The 24,734-nt window shown below is 32.9% G+C and overlaps 2 protein-coding genes across 3 annotated transcripts; both read left to right on the forward strand.

Moving 5' to 3' along the window:
- Window positions 1–4,994: 4,994 nt before the first annotated feature.
- LOC107005728 (rop guanine nucleotide exchange factor 14) lies at window positions 4,995–17,592 on the forward strand. 2 transcript variants are annotated; one of them, XM_015204380.2, is made up of 10 exons: window positions 4,995–5,014; window positions 5,129–5,332; window positions 11,436–11,476; window positions 12,452–12,609; window positions 15,272–15,613; window positions 15,764–15,918; window positions 16,062–16,136; window positions 16,215–16,466; window positions 16,576–16,923; window positions 17,185–17,592. In XM_015204380.2, exons 4-10 carry the CDS (start codon window positions 12,528–12,530, stop codon window positions 17,374–17,376), a joined length of 1,446 nt encoding a protein of 481 aa, XP_015059866.1. In that variant the 5' UTR covers window positions 4,995–5,014; window positions 5,129–5,332; window positions 11,436–11,476; window positions 12,452–12,527; the 3' UTR covers window positions 17,377–17,592. The 2 variants fall into 2 exon arrangements, with proteins under 2 accessions (XP_015059866.1, XP_027769395.1); XM_027913594.1 differs by lacking the exon at window positions 4,995–5,014 and having other exon boundaries at window positions 5,021–5,332; window positions 11,439–11,476.
- A 457-nt stretch (window positions 17,593–18,049) lies between these two features.
- Window positions 18,050–21,012, forward strand: LOC107007577 (60S ribosomal protein L7-4). Its single transcript, XM_015206253.2, has 7 exons — window positions 18,050–18,203; window positions 19,326–19,495; window positions 19,579–19,676; window positions 19,759–19,816; window positions 20,248–20,327; window positions 20,419–20,521; window positions 20,601–21,012. Exons 2-7 carry the CDS (start codon window positions 19,328–19,330, stop codon window positions 20,814–20,816), a joined length of 723 nt encoding a protein of 240 aa, XP_015061739.1. The 5' UTR covers window positions 18,050–18,203; window positions 19,326–19,327; the 3' UTR covers window positions 20,817–21,012.
- Window positions 21,013–24,734: the final 3,722 nt, after the last annotated feature.

Genomic DNA, 24,734 nt, shown 5'->3' on the forward strand with positions numbered 1-24,734 from the left:
ATCTTATATATATATATATATATATATATATAGTTAATATTGAACTTCCTTAATTTTCTCCTGTGTTTAGTATTTCTTTATATTTTGAATTTTCTAAATAAATTGAAAATCTTGTATCGTAACTATTCTCTTTATGTGACAAAATTTAGCTTAACTATTAGTATTATCTTTTTCGATTTATATCAGTATTTCAAATAGAAAAAGGGAACTATTGAAAAATTAAAATTATGATAGTTCGAATGCGTTTTAATAATTATAATCTCTTTATATAGAATTATTACTATATATTATAGTAATAAGACACCTGATAATTTTTGTTTTTAACTTTTTGTTTCACGTGAATCAATTCTTTCGATAAAGGACTCATGGTAACATTAAAAATTAAAGAGGCACATGTTCTATTAAATAGTAACAACTTGTCCAAATATTTTTTACTTAGATATATATTTTATTTTATATTACATATTTCATTTTAAGAGTATGATACAATTTAAAAAAATAAATTTACACTTCTCATGTCATTTTTAGTGAGAAGACTTATTATTATATAATAAATTATATCATATTTAAAGCCGTTTGTTTTCGTAAAATTTTATAAGTTCTTCATATTAAATTCCTTGAGAGATGGATAACTATCGAACGTACCAACAAAATTTCATATTAATATCTGAAAAGAAAAAATAAGTTACTTAAAAAGTAAATAAACTTATTGCATTAATTTTTAAGTATTGGGTAAGTAAATTTTAAAATATATTTTCAAAAATATTTAAATATAATTTTAGCAAAATATTATAAAAGTGAAATGAGTTTGCTATTTTTAGAGAAATGTTTTGTTAACATTTTGACCAATCAAATTAATATGAAAAAGATTAGGAATCAATTACCCTTAACGGTATGAAATTTTTCGGAGATGTTCGTGCGAGTCTGATTCAAAACAAATAATATTAAATTATGTTAAAGATATTTTAAAACTATTTTAGCCAAACAAAGTGATATTAGAGATAAAATATTATCTATTAACTAATTATTACTATTACTTATCAAAATTAGAAAAAGTATATGTAAATGACCTTGTATATATGTGCTTATTGATTCCATTCTTCTTTTGAAAATACTACAAAATTCTTTATAGTATAGTTATTGTTGATAATTTTGGGCCCAAAAAATGTTAAAAGGCTATGCACTTGAGTCAATGACTAATAAAATGGATATTATCTCTATGGTCTTAAAATTTGTTCATTGGTCTTTGGGCTCTTAGTCCAAATAATTCGATATTCGATAGCTATATTAAAATGCAATTATTTCTAGGTGATATTTTAAAAAATTAAATTTAAAATATCTAATTGAAAGAAGAATGAATCTCAAACATTAGATAACATGAATTTATTACTATCAGAAAAATATTTCTCATCAAATTTTATATATATATATATTTATATATATATATATATAAAAAAAATGAACTTAATTTGGACCACTATAAAACCAAGAGGATAAGATTGAACCATATATGTGGTCAGGGAATTTCAAGAAAATCATCAAAAAGAAAGTAGTACTTGTCACTTTAATTTGTTCTACTTTTAAAAAAAGTTAATTCCTTTATGTGAAGTACATTTATGCTTTATCCGTTTCGATTTATTTGTTGAATTTTAATTTGATACAAACAACAATAAAGTTATAATTTTTATCAAAAAAATTTAAAATATAAAGAAATAAACACATAAAGAAATCAAAGAGCATGTAACGTCAACTGTATATAATGTATATATACATAAAAAATAATTTTAACCAAATATAAATTGTGTAATTTTCGTTGAAAGGAGGTTTGGATGAACTTTCTCGATTCTATCTAGCTCCGCTCCTAAACATTAAGTTTAAAAAAGTACTTAATTAAGATTTTAATTTTTGAGGTCTTAAACTAAATATATATAAAATTTATCAAAATGTATATCTTTTTATTTTGTGATATTAAGTATATTATGTAAAGTTAAAAATAATATATTATTTTTAAAATAAACTTAAAAAAACATGACAAATAAACTAAAAAGGGAATTATAATTTACCAAACTCAATATTGTTAATTGTAACTTTATAGTTAAAGCAACTTTATTTTAAAAGTAAAATCTCTATCACACTATTATAAGTCATTTTCTCTCTTTTAAGGGAAGTGATATGATTTCTAGAATTAGATTATTTGATGCACTAAACAATTTTTACAACTTTTTTTTGGTAATCACAATTTTGCATACTTACTATTTCAAAAAAAAAAAACATTACAAAATAAATTATTTTTCATGAAAATTAATTACATTTTCTTTATGCTACATAAATTTAAAGGAAAAGAAATAGCTTTGAAGAGGAAATGATTTTCTATGATTATGTTAACGAATAAAAATATATTTAAACTATTTCAATTTATTAAGTTTTAGATCTGAACTATTATGTGAGTGAGTTTTCAATTTGAACTATGACCAAATATTTATCAAAGAGCACACTTGCTACCTGAATAATAGTAATCTTTTCCATTAGAAAAAAGTGGACAAATTAACACTTTAGATTTTTTTTAAAAAAACTCACACGCATAATTGTTCAAATATAAAATTTAACAAATCGAAATATTTTACATATACTTTTTTTACCTTTCAATGTATGCATAGTCTAGTCTGAATAAAAGAAAATGATCTTTTTAGATTTCTTATACATAAAATAAAATTTTTTATTAAAAAAATATAAAAAAAAAATTAAAAATTAATTTATGAAATACTATAATAGTCAATTCATGGTATGTTCATTCTTGCATTTTCTTGCCTTTTTTGTGTCAACAAACTAAAAGATACTCCTTATGTTATTATCCATATATACTCAACCCAACCATTATCCATTTTAGTTATTGTGGAGTGGCTTTTTGTGTTATTGGAGATAGACTAGGACTTAGCAAGTTGTCAATTTGCATGCCTATTAATTATTATTTTTTATCATAATATTAAAGTTGATTTTTTTAAATTTATTATTTAGCTATTATCAAATTTTACTTTATAGTAATATTATTTTAATATATTTATTTACATGTGTGTTGGAGACAAGTAAAAATAAACAGAATGAGTAATACTTCATATTCAGTAATATCACAAAAATTGAGGCAAAAGAGTTTTATTGTAATATAACATAGAGTTTAAGACGAAAGCAGACACATCTCTATTGACGTGCTCACTTCAACAAGCATATTTTTGATTTTTTTATAGAAAAAACATGCTTCTATGATTTTACTTTAATAAGTATAGAATTTCTTCAAAATTATTGAACCTCTTTTATTTATGTTATTTAGTTTTAAATTCAGTATATTTTAGTTACGTAACCTTATTACTTTGAAAGCAGTAATATTTGTAACTATTTTGAGTAAAAGAAATCAACAATCGATAAAGAAAAATACTTCAATAGAACTCTTCAAATAAAAATTTTATTTTAGATAAAACATTATACATCATTTAATCAGTATCACTTAGAACTAATTAATATAAATAATATTTATCATATATTTATATTACACATATAAGGTCGGGTTAATATCATTTAAGTAACATCATTTAAAAATAAACTTATGAATAAATATTGAATCTGTACACAACACAAGATTTTCGTAACTAATATTTCCTCCATTCTTATCAAGTTGTCATTATTTTACATTTTAAATTTCACATTCCTTAAAAAACAAAATTAGTTTATCATTGTACTCTTATTTAGTGTTCTCTTGATATCGAATTTTCAATAATTAAATATGAATTAATTTATTTTACTTGATTAATTTAACTAACGGACATAAATAAATTACGTAGTTCTCAGTTATCCTATATTGATCAAATTCACACTTTTAACTTTCAATGTTTAAATAGAAATAATATCACTATTTATACGTTATTTTTTGTATAATAATAAATATTAATTAATATTTAATTTTTATTAAAAAGGGCATAGAATATTTAAATAGAGACCGAGGGAATATTAAATTTAGAAAATCTAACTTACCAGTTACATAATTGAAAATTATAAACTTTATTTCACGCCCACGTGCAATTAATGTAAAATTTAATTACATTTAAAATTACTGTAATTACAGGTGGCAGCAATAATAACAATATATAAATCTTATTGTAGTCCCATAAAATTTAAAATTGTTCTGTAGTTAAATTTTAAAATGTGCATCAAAATATAGAGATATTATTTTGATAGATCTTGATTTCAAAAAAACAATTCAAAGTAGTTCTCAATAATAAAATAAAATAGCAAAAAGTACAAAAAGATTAATAGACACTAACAATTAGTAACAAAGACTAGGATTACAACACAATAATAAAATTTTAAAAAATAGTTTAGTTTGACTCGATACAAAATTTAAGAAAATAAAATAAAATAAAATTTTGTAATTTTGAATTAATGTTATATTAAATATATCTAGATATTATTTAATTGTGCGATCTTAAACATGATAATGTCGATTCAACTATGTAAAAGAAATGATATGTATCTTAGGTGGTAAAAGTAACTACAACCTTGCTCTGCCAAATGACATAACTAAAGTTCTCAAACTCTTAATTAAAAAACGAAAAAAGTATTGAAAACATCTTAATATTTATCTGTAATTTAAATGTGTATTTTACTCATGTTGTAAAAATCGATAGTGTACGTAAGTGTTAGTCAATTAAATGAGTATTTTTAAGACTATCAACTGTGTGAAAACAAAAAAATTACATCCTGTCGAATTTAAAAGTGTTTTTCATACTTCTTTCTTTATCTAAAAATTATATCTCGATAAGTTGAAATTGCGTCATTAACCGCTACTAGTGGCATTCCCCTGTAATTATACCCCAACTCCAAGCCCTTATATTCAGATCTGTCACCAATTTCACCAACCTCATTCAATGTCCACGTGTCAGCATATTATTCGTCTGTTTTCTCTATAAAATCACCTCACGATATCTATCAAGTCTCTCACTTTCTCTCTCTAGCTATTTATAGGGTGAGTAGGTTTTTACTTTCTCTCTCTAAAAATTCTCAGATCTATATATATACAGAATAGATACAGAAACTGTTTGTATTTGTGTTGCGGTGGTTTCTCATTCGCTTGGTGCAGGTCGGGACCTACCTCGCCGGCAACAATGGCGGTGGCTGACGGCGACGGCAGCGTACCGGTAAAAAAAAATCTTATTTTTACATGTTGTTGCGTAGTTTGGGTCCCGCCTTGCATCAACTGAATAGGAGACTGCGGTGAATTTTGTTTCGACGAAATCAGATTTGTTATGGATCGATCTAATATCTAACGGTTGTTTTACATGAGGTTTGAATTTGATATTGATCTATTTGATTTGTTTTTGTTGTATTTCGATTGAATTTAGCTGGATCTAGCATTGTTAATTGCGCAGTTTGTAATTACTGTATAGATCTTAATGATGTATATCTCTATTTGTTCGTTGGATCTAAGATTTTGAAATTTCGATGCTGTTGGTGAAATAGAGAAGCTTAATTTTAATGAAAACAGTGAGATTTGAGGTAATTTTTTTATTAAGCTAAAACTTTCTACTTTAGATTCCGCTTTTAGGTACGTTAGGAGGACATAGTAGCTTAAAGATGATTTTTGATAGATGCAATCAAAAACTTGTTTAAATATTTGTTACACTGTAGTAGATCAACTTTTAGAGAAGTTTAGTGCTGTTGTTTTTGCCATAGAGATTGAATAGTGCAGACAATTCGTTAAGAAGGAAGATGCAGACATAGTAGCTTAAAGATTGGATTTTTGACGAAGGCAATCAAAAACTTGTTTATATATTTGTTACACTGTAGTAGATCAACTTTTAGAGAAGTTTAGTACTGTTGTTTTTGCCATAGAGATTGAATAGTGCAGACAATTTGTTAAGAAGGAAGATGCAAACATAGTAGCTTAAAGATTCGATTTTTGACGAAGGCAATCAAAAACTTGTTTAAATATTTGTTACATGTAATAGATCAACTTTTAGAGAAGTTCAGTGCTGTTGTTTTTGCCATAGAGATTGAATAGTGCAGACAATTTGTTTAAAAGGAAGATGCAGACATAGTAGCTTAAAGATTCGAATTTTGACGAAGGCAATCAAAAACTTGTCATTTGTTACACTTAGTAGATCAACTTTTAGAGAAGTTTAGTGCTGTTGTTTTTGCCATAGAAATTGAATAGTGCAGACAATTGGTTAAGAAGGAAGATGCAGACATAGTAGCTTTAAATATTTGTTACACTGTAGTAGATCAACTTTAGAGAGGTTTAGTGCTGTTGTTTTTGCCTTAGAAATTGAATAGTGCAGACAATTCATTAAGAAGGAAGAGTTTTCCGTCTTTAAATCTTTCATTTGATACTAGTTCCTATTTTTCGATGTTTGTTGCACTTCAGTGTTATATTATGACTTAACACTGAGATTGTATATGACGACCATTTTTCAATTGCGGGAAAGAATTTTTTGAGGAAAGACAGTTTTCGCTGAAAGAAGTATAATGACTTCTTTGTAGGATAAACTTCATTCCTTTTTAATCATTTGTTTCATGTGATAGGCAAACAATGTTTTCAATCTTTTAAGTGTTAAGTAACTATCTTTTGAGAGAAATGTTCAATGAAAACTATCTTGTCACCTTTACCTTCCTCTGTCGTTAATAAAATTATTTACTTGACTTTTGAGAGAAATGTTCAATGAAAACTATCTTGTCACCTTTACCTTCCTCTGTCGGTAATAAAATTATTTACTTGTCCAAGAAAAAGTTTATTACCTGAGTAACACTCATGTTTCAGAAACTATTTTTCAAGGTAAATTCTTTTGACGGAGAACATTTATTTGCATATGTAGTGCAGCCTGAGTCTTTGACATCTAGATGCTCTTATCTTGATTATAGGAGGAACAAGGTTATGTTCCTATAAAGCTGGAAAAAATTGCGACGGAGAAGGTAGCTGTGTACTTTTTCTTTTGAAGATAATGTACTTGGCCAAGTCATCTTATGCACCTATAAAGTGATAGGAGCGTATATAATCTACAACTTCTGTGGTATTCTCTAAGTGCATGTTTTGCCTGGGTATTTGTTGATATGAAATATTAGTATAAAGAGTTTATTAACCTAGTTATGTGGAAAATTACCGCAGACTAGACTTCATTGTTGCTTCATTCTAAACAAAGGAAAACCATGCAACGTGCTTGTTGCATGTTTTCTTTTCTACGTTGTTTCTATTTGATCAACTTATTTTTTTTGGAGAATTTTCTATTCTATCAACTTAGTACACTTTTTAGGTTTTAGATTAACATGGAAACTAATGGTGCGTATTTCAGTATTATGATCTCGTCTCTGTAACTTTTTTGTATGCGGTAGTTGAATTAATAGTTATAGTTCTTCTTAGCATCCTGTAGCTACTTTCTTTTGGCTATATAGGAAAAGAAAATTGAAAATTTCTTTTGAGTGTCACATTATGTGTTAATTATGTAACATCGTCATTCGTTGGACTAAACTTCTAAAATTTTAATCAAACTAAAAAGTTCAGTCTGGAAAGTTTTATGTTGTAGGATTTGAATTGTACAACAGTCCAGTTTTGTCCAAGAAACATGTTCAGATGTAACTCATGTGCATGTTTGGTAGATGCAGATTTTGTCGTGTTCACGTGTTTTTGAGATAATAGGCCGTATAACAAGTCATTATCCAGTCCTGGTATTCTCTTGCACAAGAGCAAGAACTATATATTTTCGTAGAGTTTACTTGCTGTGGATGTTAACCAAACTTCCCCTTTATGTCTTCACAGTCAAAAATGTTTCACTCCCCGCCACCAGCTTTCTCTAGCATCATTTATGTTTTCACTTCTATCTGTATTGAATATGAATCTGAGGATCTGTAACATTAAGTGATAGTAGCTGTTTTCCTTGGTCCGACTTTATGACCTGAAGCAAGCATGGACCAGTGTTGTGAAAGGCGCTCGCCATAGCGCCTTTGGCGAATGGTGAGGCGAGGCTGTGTCGCCATTATCCACTGAGGCGAGGAGACCTCAAATAGGCGAGCCGAGGCGACCCAATGGCGTCGCCATTTTGATTGTTTTTTTTAAAAAAAGTTTTAACTTAATAATATTAGGGTTTTTTTTTTTCTATTTTCAAACTTTCATCAGACTTTCGTGTATTCCTCTTCTTCTCTTCCTCGAGTCGCTGCTGCTTCTTCTCTTCCTCAGTCGCTGCTCTCTTCTTCATCTCTTTCCCTTGAGTTGCTGCTCCATTCGTCTCTTTCTCTTTCACTCTTCACTGCTCCCTGCCTTCACTACTCTTTTTTTCCCTCTGTTTTCTTCACTCTCTGTTTTGTCCCGGATTAATGTAAAATGCTTTCTGCTTTCACTGTGTTGTGACTGCTGTTCATTATTTTTTGAAAAAAAAATTAATTCTTCTATAGTAATTATTATAGTATTTGTAATATATGTAATTGCTATTGAATGAATATTATATGTGCAATTAAATGTTTTAATTTTGGTATTAATTGGCGCCTCGATTCAAAAAGGCGAGTGCCTCGCCGCTCGCCTCGCCGCGTGGCGAGGCAGGCCCTTCTCGCCTTTTGTCGCCTCTCGCCGTCCAAAACACTGGCATGGACTGTGTCTGGTTGAAGGTAACATTCCAAGGATACAAGGTCACTGTACTAACTTAGTTACCCTGTGACACTGATGCTACAAGTTGGACTCAAAAACTGTAAAATGTGACCCTCGTGTTTCTCGTTGTTCCATTTTGTTCATATTTGTTAAGTAAGCTTTTATCGACATATATTTAGGTCGCCTAATGCTGTGTATGATGACGTTTTTGCTGTAGATCTAGGCATCTAGCTCATATGATGATGTTTTTGCTGTAGATCTAGTTCAGCAATATCTTTGCACTCCTCTTTTACTTTTTATTTCTTTGTGATGGCTGCAATCTGAAGCGATCATAGCTAAAATGACAGGGGATACAAGTTGTGGTGTTTTCAAATGGCATAATACATATATTAGATCCTAAACTTGGCTTCAAATTTTAACTTTGACCTCCAACTTTCATAATGCACAAACAGAAACTTTAGCTATCCAACTTTTAAATAAATAAACACATGAATCCTACATGACACAATACACGTAAGACACCACGTAGGACAAAAAATGACATGTAGGACATATATTTCTAGACTTTATACAAATTTAAGTGTCTACTTGTGCATACCAAAAATTGAAGGGCATAAATGTGATTCGGAGCCAAGTTAAATGGCATATTTATGTATTATGCCTTTTCAAATTTGTAGATTTCAGTTTCATTGAAAACATATTCCAGAGAGAAAGATCGACTAATAAGATGTGGTTGAATGGATCAAATCTATCTGTCTCGAGGTTTCTAGTTCAAGTCTAGAGAATAAAGAATTTTTTTCATTAGAAGTGCTTTTCCTTAAATGGATCTTATGTGACCTGAATCAAGATTATTCGGGTTGGTAGTTTCATAATGCTAATTTCCATCAGGTCATCAAGTGATTAGCAGACTCAAATTCATTTTTTCATCGAATTTTCTTTTACCTTAGGACTAACTTCGATCAGCCTATCTTGATTGCCTCAATAATATAACTGTTTGCAAGCTACCACTTATAGAATCTACTAGATGGAAGATGATAGAGGGTCAACTATTGTGTTGCACAAGATGATGCCTTTCACTTCGAGGTTCCTTTCTTCGTAGTTGAATATAATGATAGAGGGTCAACTATCGTGTTGCACAAGATGATGCCTTTCACTTTGAGGTTCCTTTCTTTGTAGTTGAATATAATGAAATGTTCTATTTGTGTTACCTACCTAATAAAAAGTCTGTTAGGTGATCGAAATAGTTTTGGTCTGTGAAGACATTTATTCACTTACCTACTCCTTATGTTTCCGTTTGACAAATTGCGTCTGGATATAAGAAAGATATAATTTTCACAATACTTGATTGTTGAGAAGAAAGAGCTTCCATAAGAATCGGAAGACTATACTGACATGTAGTCTTAGGCATATTTCTCTTTCTTAATTTTGTGATGGACTAATAATAATGAACGAAAGTAAGTCTTTTAATAAACGTATCTAAGCGATTATTTAGGGTATAAGCAATTCTTTAGTGATCGTAACGTAAATATAGTGGGGACTAGTTGAAGATGATGATTTTCAAGCTTACCTTTCCTCTTGTGTAAGAGTGCAATACTAGTTCAGATGTTACGAGAGAGATGGGTGACAAAAATGGACACACCACCATCTCCTAATAAAATCAAAAGGCTATAAATTTGGTATGTATTAATGTTAATCTGTTTCTCATCGTGTATTTTTATTATGAATTAGATTTTGGTTAAATGAAATGAAGAACTATCACTTTTAATTTAACCATACAAATACATCAAATTCTTGTACAAAACCAAGAAATTTACTATGATAAAAGTCTTTTGAATAAGTTTCATTCTATCATGATTGATTAATGTGTAATTTTACTTTAATTTATACTCACTTTTAAGTTCAAATTACTTTATTTGGGGAACACGTATCAATAACCCCCCCCCCAAATATTAGGCAAAAATTAGCCATAAAAATATAGTAATTAATTTAATTTGCTTAAGATTGAATGCATTATAATTTTTTTTATCTGAATTATTACCTTCTACTGGTTAAGTATGAAAATGGATCAATCAATAGTTAGAATGTGAAATTCGTGAAAATGATATATATATTAGCATTTATTTAATTAATTGTTTTTAAAAACTTATGGGATTTATCAGAATATTAGAGACCAAAACTCTTGCCATCACAAAACAATGAAAAAATGTATTATAAGACAAATTAGTTTCATCTTAAATCTCATCATACCAATCCACTGAAAAAAAATATAATAGAAAATAATTTTTCATCGAAATATTAAAATATCTGATCTCACTCCACCCTTAATTTATTAATTTTTTAAATTTTTTATTTAGTGTCTGATATCCATATTAAAGCATAAGTGTTTTGAATCCGTGTAGTGTAGAGCTCAATTTAAAAGGGAGCACTCTTTACACAATGAAGGACTTATTTTATTATACATATTTAAATTCGAATTTTTTAATTAAACGAAAGAATAATCTCATTCACTCTATCACATCCCGTTAAATTTAATATGTCATCATCCTCTCTTCACCATATTAAATGTATTTATTGACATCCTCTCCCCCATTCCTCACACACACAAATTCCTTTCTTCTCTTTTGTCACTCTATTTTCAGCATTTCATTTACTGTTTTAATTATTATACCTCTGTTTTTTTTCCACCATTTCACACTTGCAAATAAGAAAAAAAATAATATTTTATTTGTTTTTCCTTTTTTTTTTTTTTAATTTTCTAGTGAGAAAAAGCTAAATGTGGGTTCTTTTTTGAATGGTGACCATTTTGATATGCTAGAAGATTGAAGAACTTGATCAAATAAGAAAAAGGAGAAAAAGGTTAGCTTTTTGTTCCAACTCTCTTTTTCATTTTATAGTGTTCAACTAGAGATGTCGAGTTTAAATTCTGAGTATGAAAAAAAATATTAACTCGGATTTATTGGATATTTCAATACAAATAATGGACACCAGAAGAGAAACAAGGAAAAAGAAATTATTTTGATCATGTCTCTAGAGTTTGAGTTTTGAATATGAAAAAATATTAATAAAAATACTTCCTTTTTAAATTAATTTTATGCTATATGAATTCAAATTAATCAAACATCGACGATGATTACAGGTGTGACAACACACTCACACACACAAAAAAGCTTCATTCTTATCTATTTTTTTTAAATGAAAATGTTGTAGATGCAACAAACTCAAATTTTTAATTATTTTTAACATATGATTCTCTGTTTTTTTTTAATTATTATTATTATTTTTCATTTCACAACAATGAAATCGGCATCATGATAAATCTGAATCGTCTGAAACAGTCCAAAACATTTTAAAACTCTTCTTTTAAACTAGTGTTGATGGTTAAAAAAAAATATAAATAAATTATTATTTTTTCGCGAATTTAATACCTTATTTTTCTTTCTATTAAAATATAACTTGATGTTGAGTTAACCTACTCGTGCCTCTTAATTCATATTAATTGAAAATAAATATTTCATCAATTCAGCATCGATGAGTGTTTTAATTTAAAAAACATGTTAATTTAGAGATGTGTTTTACAATTAATACGTTTTGTATTATGGTAATAAAGAAAGTTAGATTGCTCGTATAAAAAATTGTTTATTTTTAGGAAGATTTTGGCCAATTATTATATGATCACATAAACCTTTTTCTTATAATGGAAAAGTGATAATTTTCTTTTTCGAAACCTTTTTTATTTACATAATGTTAATTTTAGGAGTAACAAACAAAAGTGAAAATGCATATCACACTTCTATTTAAAATGTTTTATCAATATCATGATTTGTAATTCAGGAGGTTGATGAGCTGCATTTTGATCAATATTAATCGAATTTGACATCAAAATCTACGTATAATCTATCTTCATCGGATGAATATGATGATCGTGAGACGGACATTAGCATGTTGTACAAGAGATAAAGAGATTAGTATTGACTTTGGTGAACAAGAGAGTAAGATTCCCCTTTTGTGTTCCTTTTATTTGTTTTTTAGAATGTCACATGCTAATTTCCCTCCTATAATTGAGGTAAATCTAAGTTTTTAAATAAAAAATGAGGACTACACTTTTCCACAAGTGAATGCTAACATATGGATTAAGTTTTTAGTATATATATAATTGAACTCCAACCACTTCATGTATCTAGATGTTTAGTGTAACTTTTTTGACTTTTGTCAACTAGACGAGTCTAGACAGAGTCAGATTCAAGATTTGAAGTTTATGAATTTTTATAGCGATTTAAACTCGAATATATATAGATTTTTATTACTTGTAACAAACTTTCTAGATCCGCCCCTAAATCTAAATTTGGATATTTATACGTTAGTTATTCTACAATGTATTACTACGTCTCTAATTGTTTATATCACTCCATTTAAGCCGTCTCTTATCAATAATATTAAAAATAATGGATGCTAGTTATATGTGAATGCCTATTAAAGTCAAGTGTCTTCCTTGAGCTGAGATAAGGATAAAATTTGCGTAAGCTCTACTCTTTTCAGTTTTTACTTGTGAGATTATATTGAGTATAAAGTTATTATTTGTTAAAGTCAATATATTGAGTATGGAGTTGTTGTTTATTAAAGTCAAGAAACTTAACAACCAAATGTAGAACATCAATTTCTTGAAGTTACAAGAGAAAAGAAAGATTATATTATTCATAGTTTATTTATAATTCAAGAATCTTTGTTGGGACCCTTAAGTTGTTAGGTAGAGCATGTTTTGAACTTATATGTGTAACATGTGAGGGGCAAAAACTTTCCATTTATTAATGTGAAAATAGATATATAGATGGCATTGTAGTGATAGTAATTTGTCACACCTTTGGGAGTTTTCTTGGTTTTTTATAGGCATAATACATATACTGGATTCTAAATTTGGCTTCAAATTTTAACTTTGACCTCCAACTTTCATAATGCACAAACAAACAGTTTAACTATCCAACTTTTAAATAAATAAACAAATGAGTCCTACATGACAAAATACACGTAGGACAAAAAATGACATGTAAGATAGACATTTAGGACATGTGTGTCTATTTATTCAACTTTATACAAGTTTAAATGTCTATTTGTGCATATCCAAAGTTGATGGACATAAATGTGATTTGAAACCAAGTTAAAAGATATATTTATGTATTATGCTTTTTTATATATTGTCTAATATGTAAAATGTGGACCTAACTCTCATTAAATGAAGCACATAAGTGACTATGAGGACAAAATAGTCATTGTCTATTGGTATCAAAATTTCTAATTTTATGATTCTTTTCCCAGTAGGGTCTATTAATGGTACCCTATTTGTTTATATTGTAAAGCATAAATACCTCTCAAAACTTTTCTTTTTTTAAAAAAGAATCATGGAGATATGATTAGCTATGCATATTTAATCTTTGTTTGTAGTAAAAAGGTTAACTTAAATAGAGTTGTCTTGTTGGTTTAAAATGTGTTTTAAAATGCTAGGGATAAGACACAAGTACCTTTTAGATTATGACCGAAATCCCAATCGAAATTTCAGTGACATACTTTAACTAACCAACTATTATCCTCGAACCAATTTTTTATGTGATTTTATACACCTTTTTTGCTTACTTGACATTCAAACATCTCTCACACGTCTCAATTATGTGGAGTCACGGAGTGTGTCACGTAAACCAAAAGATGTATAAAATTACAAAATAAATGAGTTCAGGGGTAATAAGACCTTAATTTATTTAAGGTGTATTCTGGAATTTTGGTCATAGTGTAGGGGATACTTGTGTCTTATCCCAAAATACTATTACTCTCTCCATTTCAATTTGTTTGTCTAGTTTTGATTTGACACGAAATTTTAGAAAGTAAAAAACGTAAGATACGTGGGATGTACCACCATGTTTTTTAATCTTGTGATCTTAAATATGTGAGTATAAAGTTAGAATAAAAGAGGAGTCAAAACATAAAGAGACATTCTTTTTGAAAAAATTGATCAAAAAATGAACGACGGACAAACAAATTGAAATAGCAGAAGTAATAAACATAACCTTTTTATTATTCCCACTTGGTGTCTGCCTGTCCGTTATCAATTGTGGGTCCGGACTAATTCCGAATCGCCACGTTAACCTATTACAGAGGAAGTACTCCCTATCAAGATTTTTTCTATTGAGACCTATAGTTAAGGACGGAGGGTGAAGAGTTTGTTTTTTTTAAGTTCTATTATCAATTTTGAAGTATTATGTATTATCTCCTTTATGTTCTTCAAGCAAATATGAGTTGAAATGGTTTTTGAAATGAAAAATGAAAGTAACCTGCAGCTAGCATATGGTTTTCTCTTCTGTTATACTACTGAAATGGTAAATGTAGTACAACTCGGGATCTATCATAGGTGCATTCTACGAGTTACCCTTCGAGAACAAAGTCTTGTATTTAAGTGAAGAAGTATAGATAGACGCGACCATAATCTTCACGGTGAAGTCATTGAACTTGTATCTGTTTTCTTCGCAACTGATATACCTCGAGTTGTTTAGTATAGTATTCTGTTTTTGGGACATCTTGTAACCAACACACGAAACCATTATATTGTTATCTTTCGTACGTGATCTAAAGCCCTGTATCTAACTAAATCGATGAAAAGTACTTCAGGAATTACAACGTATGATGGCCTCGAGAGCTGCATACTGAACAGTCAGGCTTATGACTATGAAAAAGCCAATAGCAGAGTTGATGTTGGTGTTGCAGATTCTTTATATGATGACGACTCGAGTAGCTCTTCTAGCAACAATGCTTTTGGATCATATTCATCTCAATGTACAACAAGCCCTCAACATTTTTATGTGAACGAAAAATCAGGTTCAACACAACTTTCGGATGTGGAAATGATGAAAGAGAGGTTTGCAAAGTTGTTGCTCGGGGAGGATGTGACCGGAGGAAGCAAGGGAGTTTCCTCTGCATTAGCATTGTCCAATGCCATTACATATCTTGCAGGTACTTAATTGTTACTTCTTTATCGATCAACACGTATCTAAATTCCAGTTTTACATCTGTTAACGGTTTAGTCTTCAATCCTCTCTGATACTTGAGGTTCTTGTAATAGTATTTTCGTTCTGTCTAATGCTACTACTACTTGATTTAAAGCGTCTGTGTTCGGAGAGCTGTGGAAATTGGAGCCACTTGCAGAGGAACGAAAGATCAAATGGAGAACGGAAATGGATTTGTTACTCTCACCTACCAATCATATGATTGAGTTGGTTCCTGCTAGACAAAGTGGTTCTAATGGCCAGGGATTGGAGGTAATAACTCATTCGTTTTATCCGTATTTTGAAATGACAGATTCACATAAATAGAACGGCATGTTTAGTGTGAATTCATATGGTATAGTTGTTGTTGTTATACAAAACGACATATTGAGTTCCACTTCTCATTTGATGAGCAGATAATGACACCAAAAGTTCGCGCAGACATCCATATGAATCTTCCAGCACTTCGGAAATTGGACTCGATGCTTCTTGTAGGTGGTCTCTTAAAATCCTTTTAACTATACATCAACTTGGACCACATTCTTAAAGTTTTTTTCTCGACTTGATAGGAAACGCTTGATTCAATGGTTAGTACTGAGTTTTGGTATACGGAAGTGAGTTCCCGAGCTGAAGGAAAGAACATTAAGTGGTGTCTTCCTTCACCTAAGGTACCCGTAGCTGGACTATCTGAAGTCGAAAGAAAGAAATTGGTGAATCAAGGAAAACTGACGAATCAAATATTTAAGGCAGCGAAAGCTATCAATGAAAATGTCTTGGCTGAAATGCCTGTTCCAGCAGTTATCAAAGATGCACTTCGAAAGGCAAGACAATTCTCATTTTTACTATTGAGTTTACGTTCTATATACTGACATCGTAAAAAAGTTCTTATCTTTGTTGAAATTGCTCAAGTTAATCCATTCATTCCTGCAGTCTAGCAGGACAAGCCTCGGGGACGACCTTTATAGGCTCTTGACAGAAGAATCAACTTCTGCTGAGGAAATGTTGATTTCGTTGAACTTGAAATCTGAAAACAGCGCAGTTGAAGTTGTTAACAGGTTAGAAAGATCGATTCTTGCTTGGAAAGAGAGAATAACTGATCAAGCTAGCGGAAAATCTCCAGCTCGAAGATCTTGGTCTTTCGTAAAAGATCCAATATCCGAGTTAGACAAAGTGGAGGTCTTGTTGAACAAAGCAGAATCTCTTGTACAACAGCTCAAATTTGAATATCCTAACCTTCCGCAGACGTTCCTCAATGTTACAAAAATCCAGTATGGCACGGTGAGACAATCGTATCCACTGGTAAATTTTGTTCAACGCGACTAATATAGGATGATTCTACTAGTGAAATTCATCAAATGCAACTACGTTCACTGAAAAGGCACATTTCTGCTTTTGTTATAACGATGTCATTGCAGACGTGATATAATTGTCTTGTCCTTAACTCGCGTTAAGCTTATATTCTATGATGTACACGAACGTGCTGTTAAAATGCTCAATAAGACTGCGATTTAATCCTTGTTCTTTTCTGTATCATTGCAGGACATTGGACATTCGATTCTGGAAGCATACTCTCGAGTTCTTTTAAACTTAGCACACAACGTTCTTACACGGATAGGAGAAGTTTTGCAAGTAGATTTCTCGAGCAACGTCAACTCACCTGCAGCTACTGTCTACTCGAGTCCTATATCGAGTGATGAAACACTCGTTTATCGATCAGATGAACAGAGCTGATCGACATTTTAGAGACTCCTATGAAGAAAGATCGTAGCAGCATGTCTACTGCAGATTCACCTCAACAGAGTTTTGTGATATATAAGTATATAAGTTAATTAAGAGATAAAATGTGTGTATGAAAAAACATGTCTTTGCATTAAAACTTCAGATACCACATATTTAAATTTATTTCAATAGATTTGCAAAAAAATAAAAATCTAAAAAATTCACATATCATTGCTTATATGACCATCTTTTTGTTATTTTGTAACTTATAACCCTATTTTTTCTTAATCACAAGACCACGATCTATATTTAAAAAAGGAAAAAAGGACAGATACACTCCCGAACTATCGTAGATGATATGCAAATACCCTCCATCATACTTTTATGATATTGGTGCCCTTGCTATCCAATAACGAGAGTGTATATACCCTTTATACTAACGGACATACACGTGTCATAATCTTATCCACCGATTCGACATTTATTGACGGATAAGGCTGTGCCACGTGTCCATATATAGTCTTCCGTTAGAGTGAAGGGCATATACGCGCTGATTTATGGACGGCAAGGACACCAATGACTCAAAATTATGACGGAGGATATTTATATATGAGCAAATATTAATCGATAACGTATAATAGTGACAAAATTTAAATAGTATCCTTAAAAGTGAACATTTGTGTAAATCTTTGCTTATTATTTGGGCCAAACCCGAATAAGTATAAACTTTCACAAAACCCTAATAAGAAATCTTAACATATATTTGCCGCATTTAGGTCACAGTTACATTCTCTCTTGCCCTCCCGCCGATCAGAGCCATTCTCTTCAACAATTTCAAGGTAAATCTCCATTGAAAGTACTATTTTCCTTCTAATTATGTGAATTTTTATCAGTTTTCTTACACATTTGGTGCGATTTCCTTTTTTTGAAGTTTTTTTTTTTCATGGTGTTTTGTTGTATTTGAAGATGTAGTAGTGTAATCGGGTTCTAGTTGTGGAAACAGGTTTTTGTAGAAATGCAGGGGTAAAGCTGTGTAGAATAGATCGTTTATGGTCTAACTACTGTATATAGCGGGAGCTTAGTGTATCGGGCTGTTGTTTTTTGTTATGTTTGGAGATCTGAATTAAGCAAGTGTTTGTGTGTGTATTTAAGTTGTTAAGTGTTTTGAAGCCTAAAGGAAGGTTTTTTTTTTGCTGTGTTTGAAATGTTAGCAGCTGAAGGATTAGTTTAGTTGTAGTTTGGTGTATGTATTAGAGTTTTGAATGCTGAAGAATATAAAATAGTGGAAGAGTATTGAATGAACTAGTCAGTAGTTACTATTGTTGCCTTTATGTATGTGTATTCTGATTCATGAAGCTGGGATATACTGTAGGAATAGGGGGAAGTGAAGTGTGAAGGGTCTGTTACTTTTGCCTAGATATAGAGTGAAAGTTGATTTCTACTCTTGCAGTTGAGCTGAAGTGTGTGTGTTTGTTGTTGAGTATTCTAAAGCGTGTTAGGTTTTTTTTTTTGAAGTGTTAGCAGCCACTAAAAGATTACTTTAGTTTTAGGTAAAAGCATTCGAGTTTTGAATGTTGAAAAGATTAAAAAAAAAACTAGAAGAGCATAGGAAGAACTAGTCATTATTGTTTCTTTTATGCATGTGTATTCTGATCTCTATGAAGTTGGGATATTTGGTGGAATAAGGAAACGTGAAATGAAGGGGAGTTATAGTAAACAAAATGAGTCTGGTGTCCGGGCTTTAAAATTTTTCTACTTTTTAACACACAATCTGACTATATACATGTATGTGAATATCCTCCCACCACAATATTGGCATAAGGCAATGTGTTGTGCTGATAGTGTAGTAACCAGAAGTTCCGTGGGAAGATCTACCTTTTTTCTCATATATGAATGGAACAGAGGAATTAGATATGGAGTTTACTTTATGTCGAGAGTTAATTTTGGTTAATCTTGTACAGAGATGGGTGAAACACCAGTTCCAGAGTCATTTTTGAAGAAGCAGAAGAGGAGCGAGGAATGGGCTCTTGCAAAGAAGCAAGAGCTTGAATCTGCAAAGAAGAAGAATGCTGAGAACAGGAAATTGATCTACAACAGGGCAAAGCTGTATGCAAAGGAGTACGCAGAACAGGTACTATCAAACTCCGTATTTTTTGGTTAACATGCTCGTTTGATGTTATGCTTGGTTATAAGTATTCATTTTTCTTTTCTTAGGACAAGGAGTTGATCCGTTTGAAACGTGAGGCTAGATTGAAAGGTGGTTTCTATGTGGATCCTGAGGCAAAGTTGTTGTTTATCATCAGGATACGCGGGTAAGAACTATTTTGGTCTTCTTTGTCCTATAGTATGATGAAACTATTAATACTATGGTACTCATAAAATTTGATCTTTCAGTATTAACGCTATGCCCCCACAGACCAAAAAGATTTTGCAGCTACTACGTTTGCGCCAGGTAAACACACCTCCTTTCTTATACCCCTCAAAGAAGACAAGTATAATTTGATGTTTGCTGCTGTATAAGCTACTCTTGATTTCCTTGTATCGTTCTGTTTGCTGAAAATTCGCTTTTGAGTATGTGTTGGGGTTATTGCTCTCCCACTTGATAGTTAAGTACATGTGTATATCCTGATGATTGGGCTGGCTTGTTACGCCAAATGTCCGATCATCAGGCAAGTTATTGTGTTGTCAAGATAATTTATAATTCTTATGTTTATTCTTTTGATTCCTCTCCCCTGTTGGAAACAAAATAAAAAATATTTCTAGATTTTCTGTATGTCTGTTTTGGTTAGGTCTGTTTCATGCTTTATGTAATTCCTTAAAATTGAGTTATTTTATTGTTACCTAACATTGAGCTCTTCTTTCTTTCCACATTTCTTGTGACAGATCTTTAATGGTGTCTTTTTGAAAGTCAACAAAGCCACAGTGAACATGTTGCATAGGGTTGAACCTTACGTTACCTATGGGTAGGTATCGCTTAATGTTCTGCTGCCCTCAAGTCTTCCTCTCTGCTGCTATTGCAAACTTGCAGTCCCTTATTTTCTTTGTATCTTGCAGTTACCCAAACCTAAAGAGTGTTAGGGAATTGATCTACAAAAGAGGTTATGGAAAGCTTGACAAGCAGAGAATTCCTTTAACCGACAACTCTGTCATTGAGCAGGTAAGTTTCTGTCAGTTCATCTCCGGATTTAGTGTTTCATGGTGTTAACAACTCAAGAGTTCTCGGTGTATGTTTTCAGGGATTGGGGAAACATGGAATTATCTGTGCTGAAGACCTTGTCCACGAGATCATGACTGTCGGGCCCAGCTTCAAGCAGGCCAACAACTTCCTATGGCCATTCCAGCTGAAGGCACCTTTGGGTGGACTCAAGAAGAAGAGAAATCACTACGTTGAAGGTGGAGATGCTGGTAACCGCGAGAACTTCATTAACGAACTTATCAGGAGGATGAACTAGAGTGCCTGAAATTTTGTTTTCTATGCTTTTTTAGTGATCAACAGTTCAGAATTTCTTCCATTTGAGATGTTATTTTGCTTTATGATAGTATACGACATTTATTTTTGTTTTGATAGCCCCAGTCTCTATCGTATTGTGTTGGATTTTTGAATTTATGTTCATTTCGGTTTCAAAGATATCTAAGTTCTTTTTTTCTTTTTTTGAATGTTTGAATGTGCCAAATTTTTGTTGCATTACTCCTGTTTAATTACACAATCACATAAAGTAGCTTTATCTTAATGTCTACAGTTGATCGATCAACACTTTGTGGCATAAATTCATTTTAAACCTACTGGTCATAGTATCGTAAACAAACATAGTTTTGGACGTCCGTCAAGACCTTTGCTATACATCCGGTTAGCTCTCACGGTCAGTCCGATCCATTTTGAAGGTCAAACGAGCCCCGAAGCGAGTATACCGTCCATTTCGATCATTTTTCTTTTTGTATAGCAAACCATTTTTTGGATGATTCGAATTCCGATGTCAAAAATTTCAAATTTTTTTGTGGATGTCCGTCAAGACCAAACCTATGCAGCCAGTTGGCCATCACTTCCACTCCGAACCATTTTAAAGATCAAACGAGCCCCAGAGCGCGCATACCCCTATTTCGACGATTTTCGAGTGCTATAACAAACAATTTTTTGGGTGATCTGGATTCCGACTTCAAAAATACCAAAATTTTTTATGGAGGTCCTTCAAGACCGTGGCTGTGCCTGTTGGCCATCACGGCTAGTCCGACCCATTTTCAAGGTCAAACGAGCTCCGAAGCGCTCATACCCCCCATTCAGACGATTTTCGTGTGCTATAGCAAACCATTTTTGGGGTCATCCGGATTCCGACGTAAAAAATGCAAAAAATTTTTGTGGACGTCCGCCAAGACCTTGTCTATGTAGCCAGTTGATCATCACGGCCAATCCTACCCATTTTGAAGGTCAAACGAGCCCCAAAGCGCGCATACTCATATTTCGACGATTTTCGTGTGCAATAGCAAACCATTTTTTGGGAGATTCAGATTTCGACGTCAAAAATGTCAAAAGTTTTTTGTGGAGGTCCTTCAAGACCTTGGCAGTGCAACCGGTTGGCCATCACGACCAGTCCGACCCATTTTCAAGGTCAAATGAGCCCTGAAGCGCGCATACCCCCATTTCGACAATTTTTGTGTGCTATAGCAAACAAGTTTTTGGGTGATCCGGATTCTGACGTCAAAAATGTTAAACTTTTTTGTGGACGTCTGTCAAGACCTTAGCTATGCAACCGGTTGGCCCTCACGGCCAGTTCGACCCATTTTGAAGGTCAAACGAGCCCCGAAGCGCGCATACCCCCCATTTCGACGATTTTTGTGTGCTATAGCAAACAAATATTTGGGTGATTCGGATTCAGATGTCAAAAATGTCAAAATTTTTTGTGGACATCCGTCAAAACCTTGGCTATGCATCTGGTTGGCCTTCAAGGCAATTCCAGCCCATTTTAAAGGTCAAACAAGCCCCGAAGCGCGCATACCCCCATCTCGACGATTTTCGTGTGCTATAGCAAACCATATTTTGGGTTATCCAAATTCCAACGTCAAAAACGCCAAACTTTTTTGTGGACGTCCGTCAAGACCTTGGCTATGACGTTGGTTGGCCCTCACGGCCAGTCCGACCCATTTTGAAGGTCAAACGAGCCCCGAAGCGAGCATACCCCATTTCGACGATTTTCGTGTGCAATAGCAAACCATTTTTTGGGTGATCGGAATTCCGACGTCAAAAATGCCAAAATTTTTTGTGGACGTCCGTCAAGACCTTGGCTATGCATCCAATTGGCCATCACGGCCAGTCCGACCCATTTTCAAGGTTAAACGAGCCTTGAAGCGCATACCCCCCCATTTAGACGATTTTCGTGTGCTTAACAAACCATTTTTTGGGTGATTCGTATTCCGACATTAAAAATGCCAAAATTTTTTGTGGACGTCCGTTTAGACCTTGGCTATGCATCCGGTTGGACCTCATGGCCAGTCCAACCCATTTTCAAGGTCAAACGAGCCGCGAAGCGCGCATACCCCCTATTTAGACGATTTTCGTGTGCTATAGCTAACCATTTTTAGGGTGATCCGGATTCCGACGTCAAAAAATCCAAAGTTTTTTGTGGACGTGCGTCAAGACCTTGTCTATGCATCCAGTTGGCCCTCAGAGTCAGTCCGACCAATTTTCAAGGTCAAACGAGCCCCGAAGCGCGCATACCCCATTTAGACGATTTTCGTGTGCTATAGCAAACTATTTTTTGGGTGATCCGGATTCTGACGTAAAAAATGCCAAAATTTTTTGTAGACGTTCGTCTAAACCTTGGCTATGCATCTAGTTGGCCTTCACGGTCATTCCGACCCATTTTAAAGGTCAAACAAGCCCCGAAGCGCGCATACCCCCATCTCGACGGTTTTCGTGTGCTATAGCAAACCATTTTTTGCGTGATCTGTATTCCGACGTAAAAAATGCCAAAATTTTTTGTGGATGTCCGTTTAGACCTTGGCTATGCGTTCGGTTGGACCTCATGTCCAGTCCAACCCATTTTTAAGGTCAAACGGGCCCCGAAGCGCGCATACCCCCTATTTAGACGATTTTCGTGTGCTATAGCAAACAATTTTTTGGGTTATCCGGATTCCGTCGTAAAAAAATCCAAATGTTTTCGTGGACGTGCGTCAAGACCTTGTCTATGCATCCAGTTTGCCCTCAGAGCCAGTCCAACCCATTTTCAAGGTCAAACGAGTCACGAAGCGCGCATACCCCCATTTAGACGATTTTCATGTGCTACAACAAACCATTTTTTGTGTGATCTGTATTTTGACGTAAAAAATGCCAAAATTTTTTGAGGACGTCCGTCAAGACGTTGGCTATGCATCCGGTTGGACCTCAAGGCCAGTCCAACCCATTTTCAAGGTCAAACGAGCTGCGAAGCGCGCATACCCCAAATATAGACGATTTTTGTGTGCAATAGCAAACCATTTTTTGGGTGATCCGGATTCCGACGTCAAAAATGCCAATTTTTTTTGTGTACGTACGTCAAGACCTTGGCTATACGGATAGTTGACCACCACGTGCAGTCCGACCCAATTTCAAGGTCAAACGAGCCCAGAAGCGCATACCCCCCCATTTAGACGATTTTCGTGTGCTATAGCAAACCATTTTTTGGGTCATCCGGATTCCGACATCAAAAATGCCAAATTTTTTTGTGGAGGTCTATCAACACCTTGGCTATGCATCCAGTTGTCCATCACATCCACTCCGAACCATTTTCAAGGTCAAACGAGCCCCAAAGCACGCATACCCCTATTTCAACGATTTTCGAGTGCTATAGCAAACAATTTTTTGGTTGATCCGGATTCCGACTTCAAAAATGCCAAAATTTTTTATGGAGGTCCTTCAAGACCTTGGTTGTGCCTGTTGGCCATCACGGCCAGTCCGACCCATTTTCAAGGTCAAACGAGCTCCGAAGCGCTTATACCCCCCATTCAGACGATTTTCGTGTGCTATAGCAAACCATTTTTTGGGTCATCCGGATACCGACGTCAAAAATGCCAAAATTTTTTGTGGACGTTCGTCAAGACCTTGTCTATGAATCTAGTTGTCCATCACGGCCAGTCCGACCAATTTTAAAGGTCAAACGAGCCCTGAAGCGTTCATACCCCTATTTCGACGATTTTCGTGTGCTATAGCAAAGAATTTTTTGGGTGATTCAGATTCCGACGTCAAAAATGTCAAAAGTTTTTGTGGAGGTCCTTCAAGACCTTGGCAGTGCAGCCGGTTGGCCATCACAGCCAGTCCGACCCAGCCCTGAAGCGCGCATACCCCAATTTCGACGATTTTCGTGTGCTATAGAAAACTAGTTTTTGGGTTATCCAGATTC

This window comes from Solanum pennellii, chromosome 12 (genome assembly GCF_001406875.1).
Source record: "Solanum pennellii chromosome 12, SPENNV200".
In the NCBI taxonomy this organism is placed as follows: Eukaryota; Viridiplantae; Streptophyta; class Magnoliopsida; order Solanales; family Solanaceae; genus Solanum; species Solanum pennellii.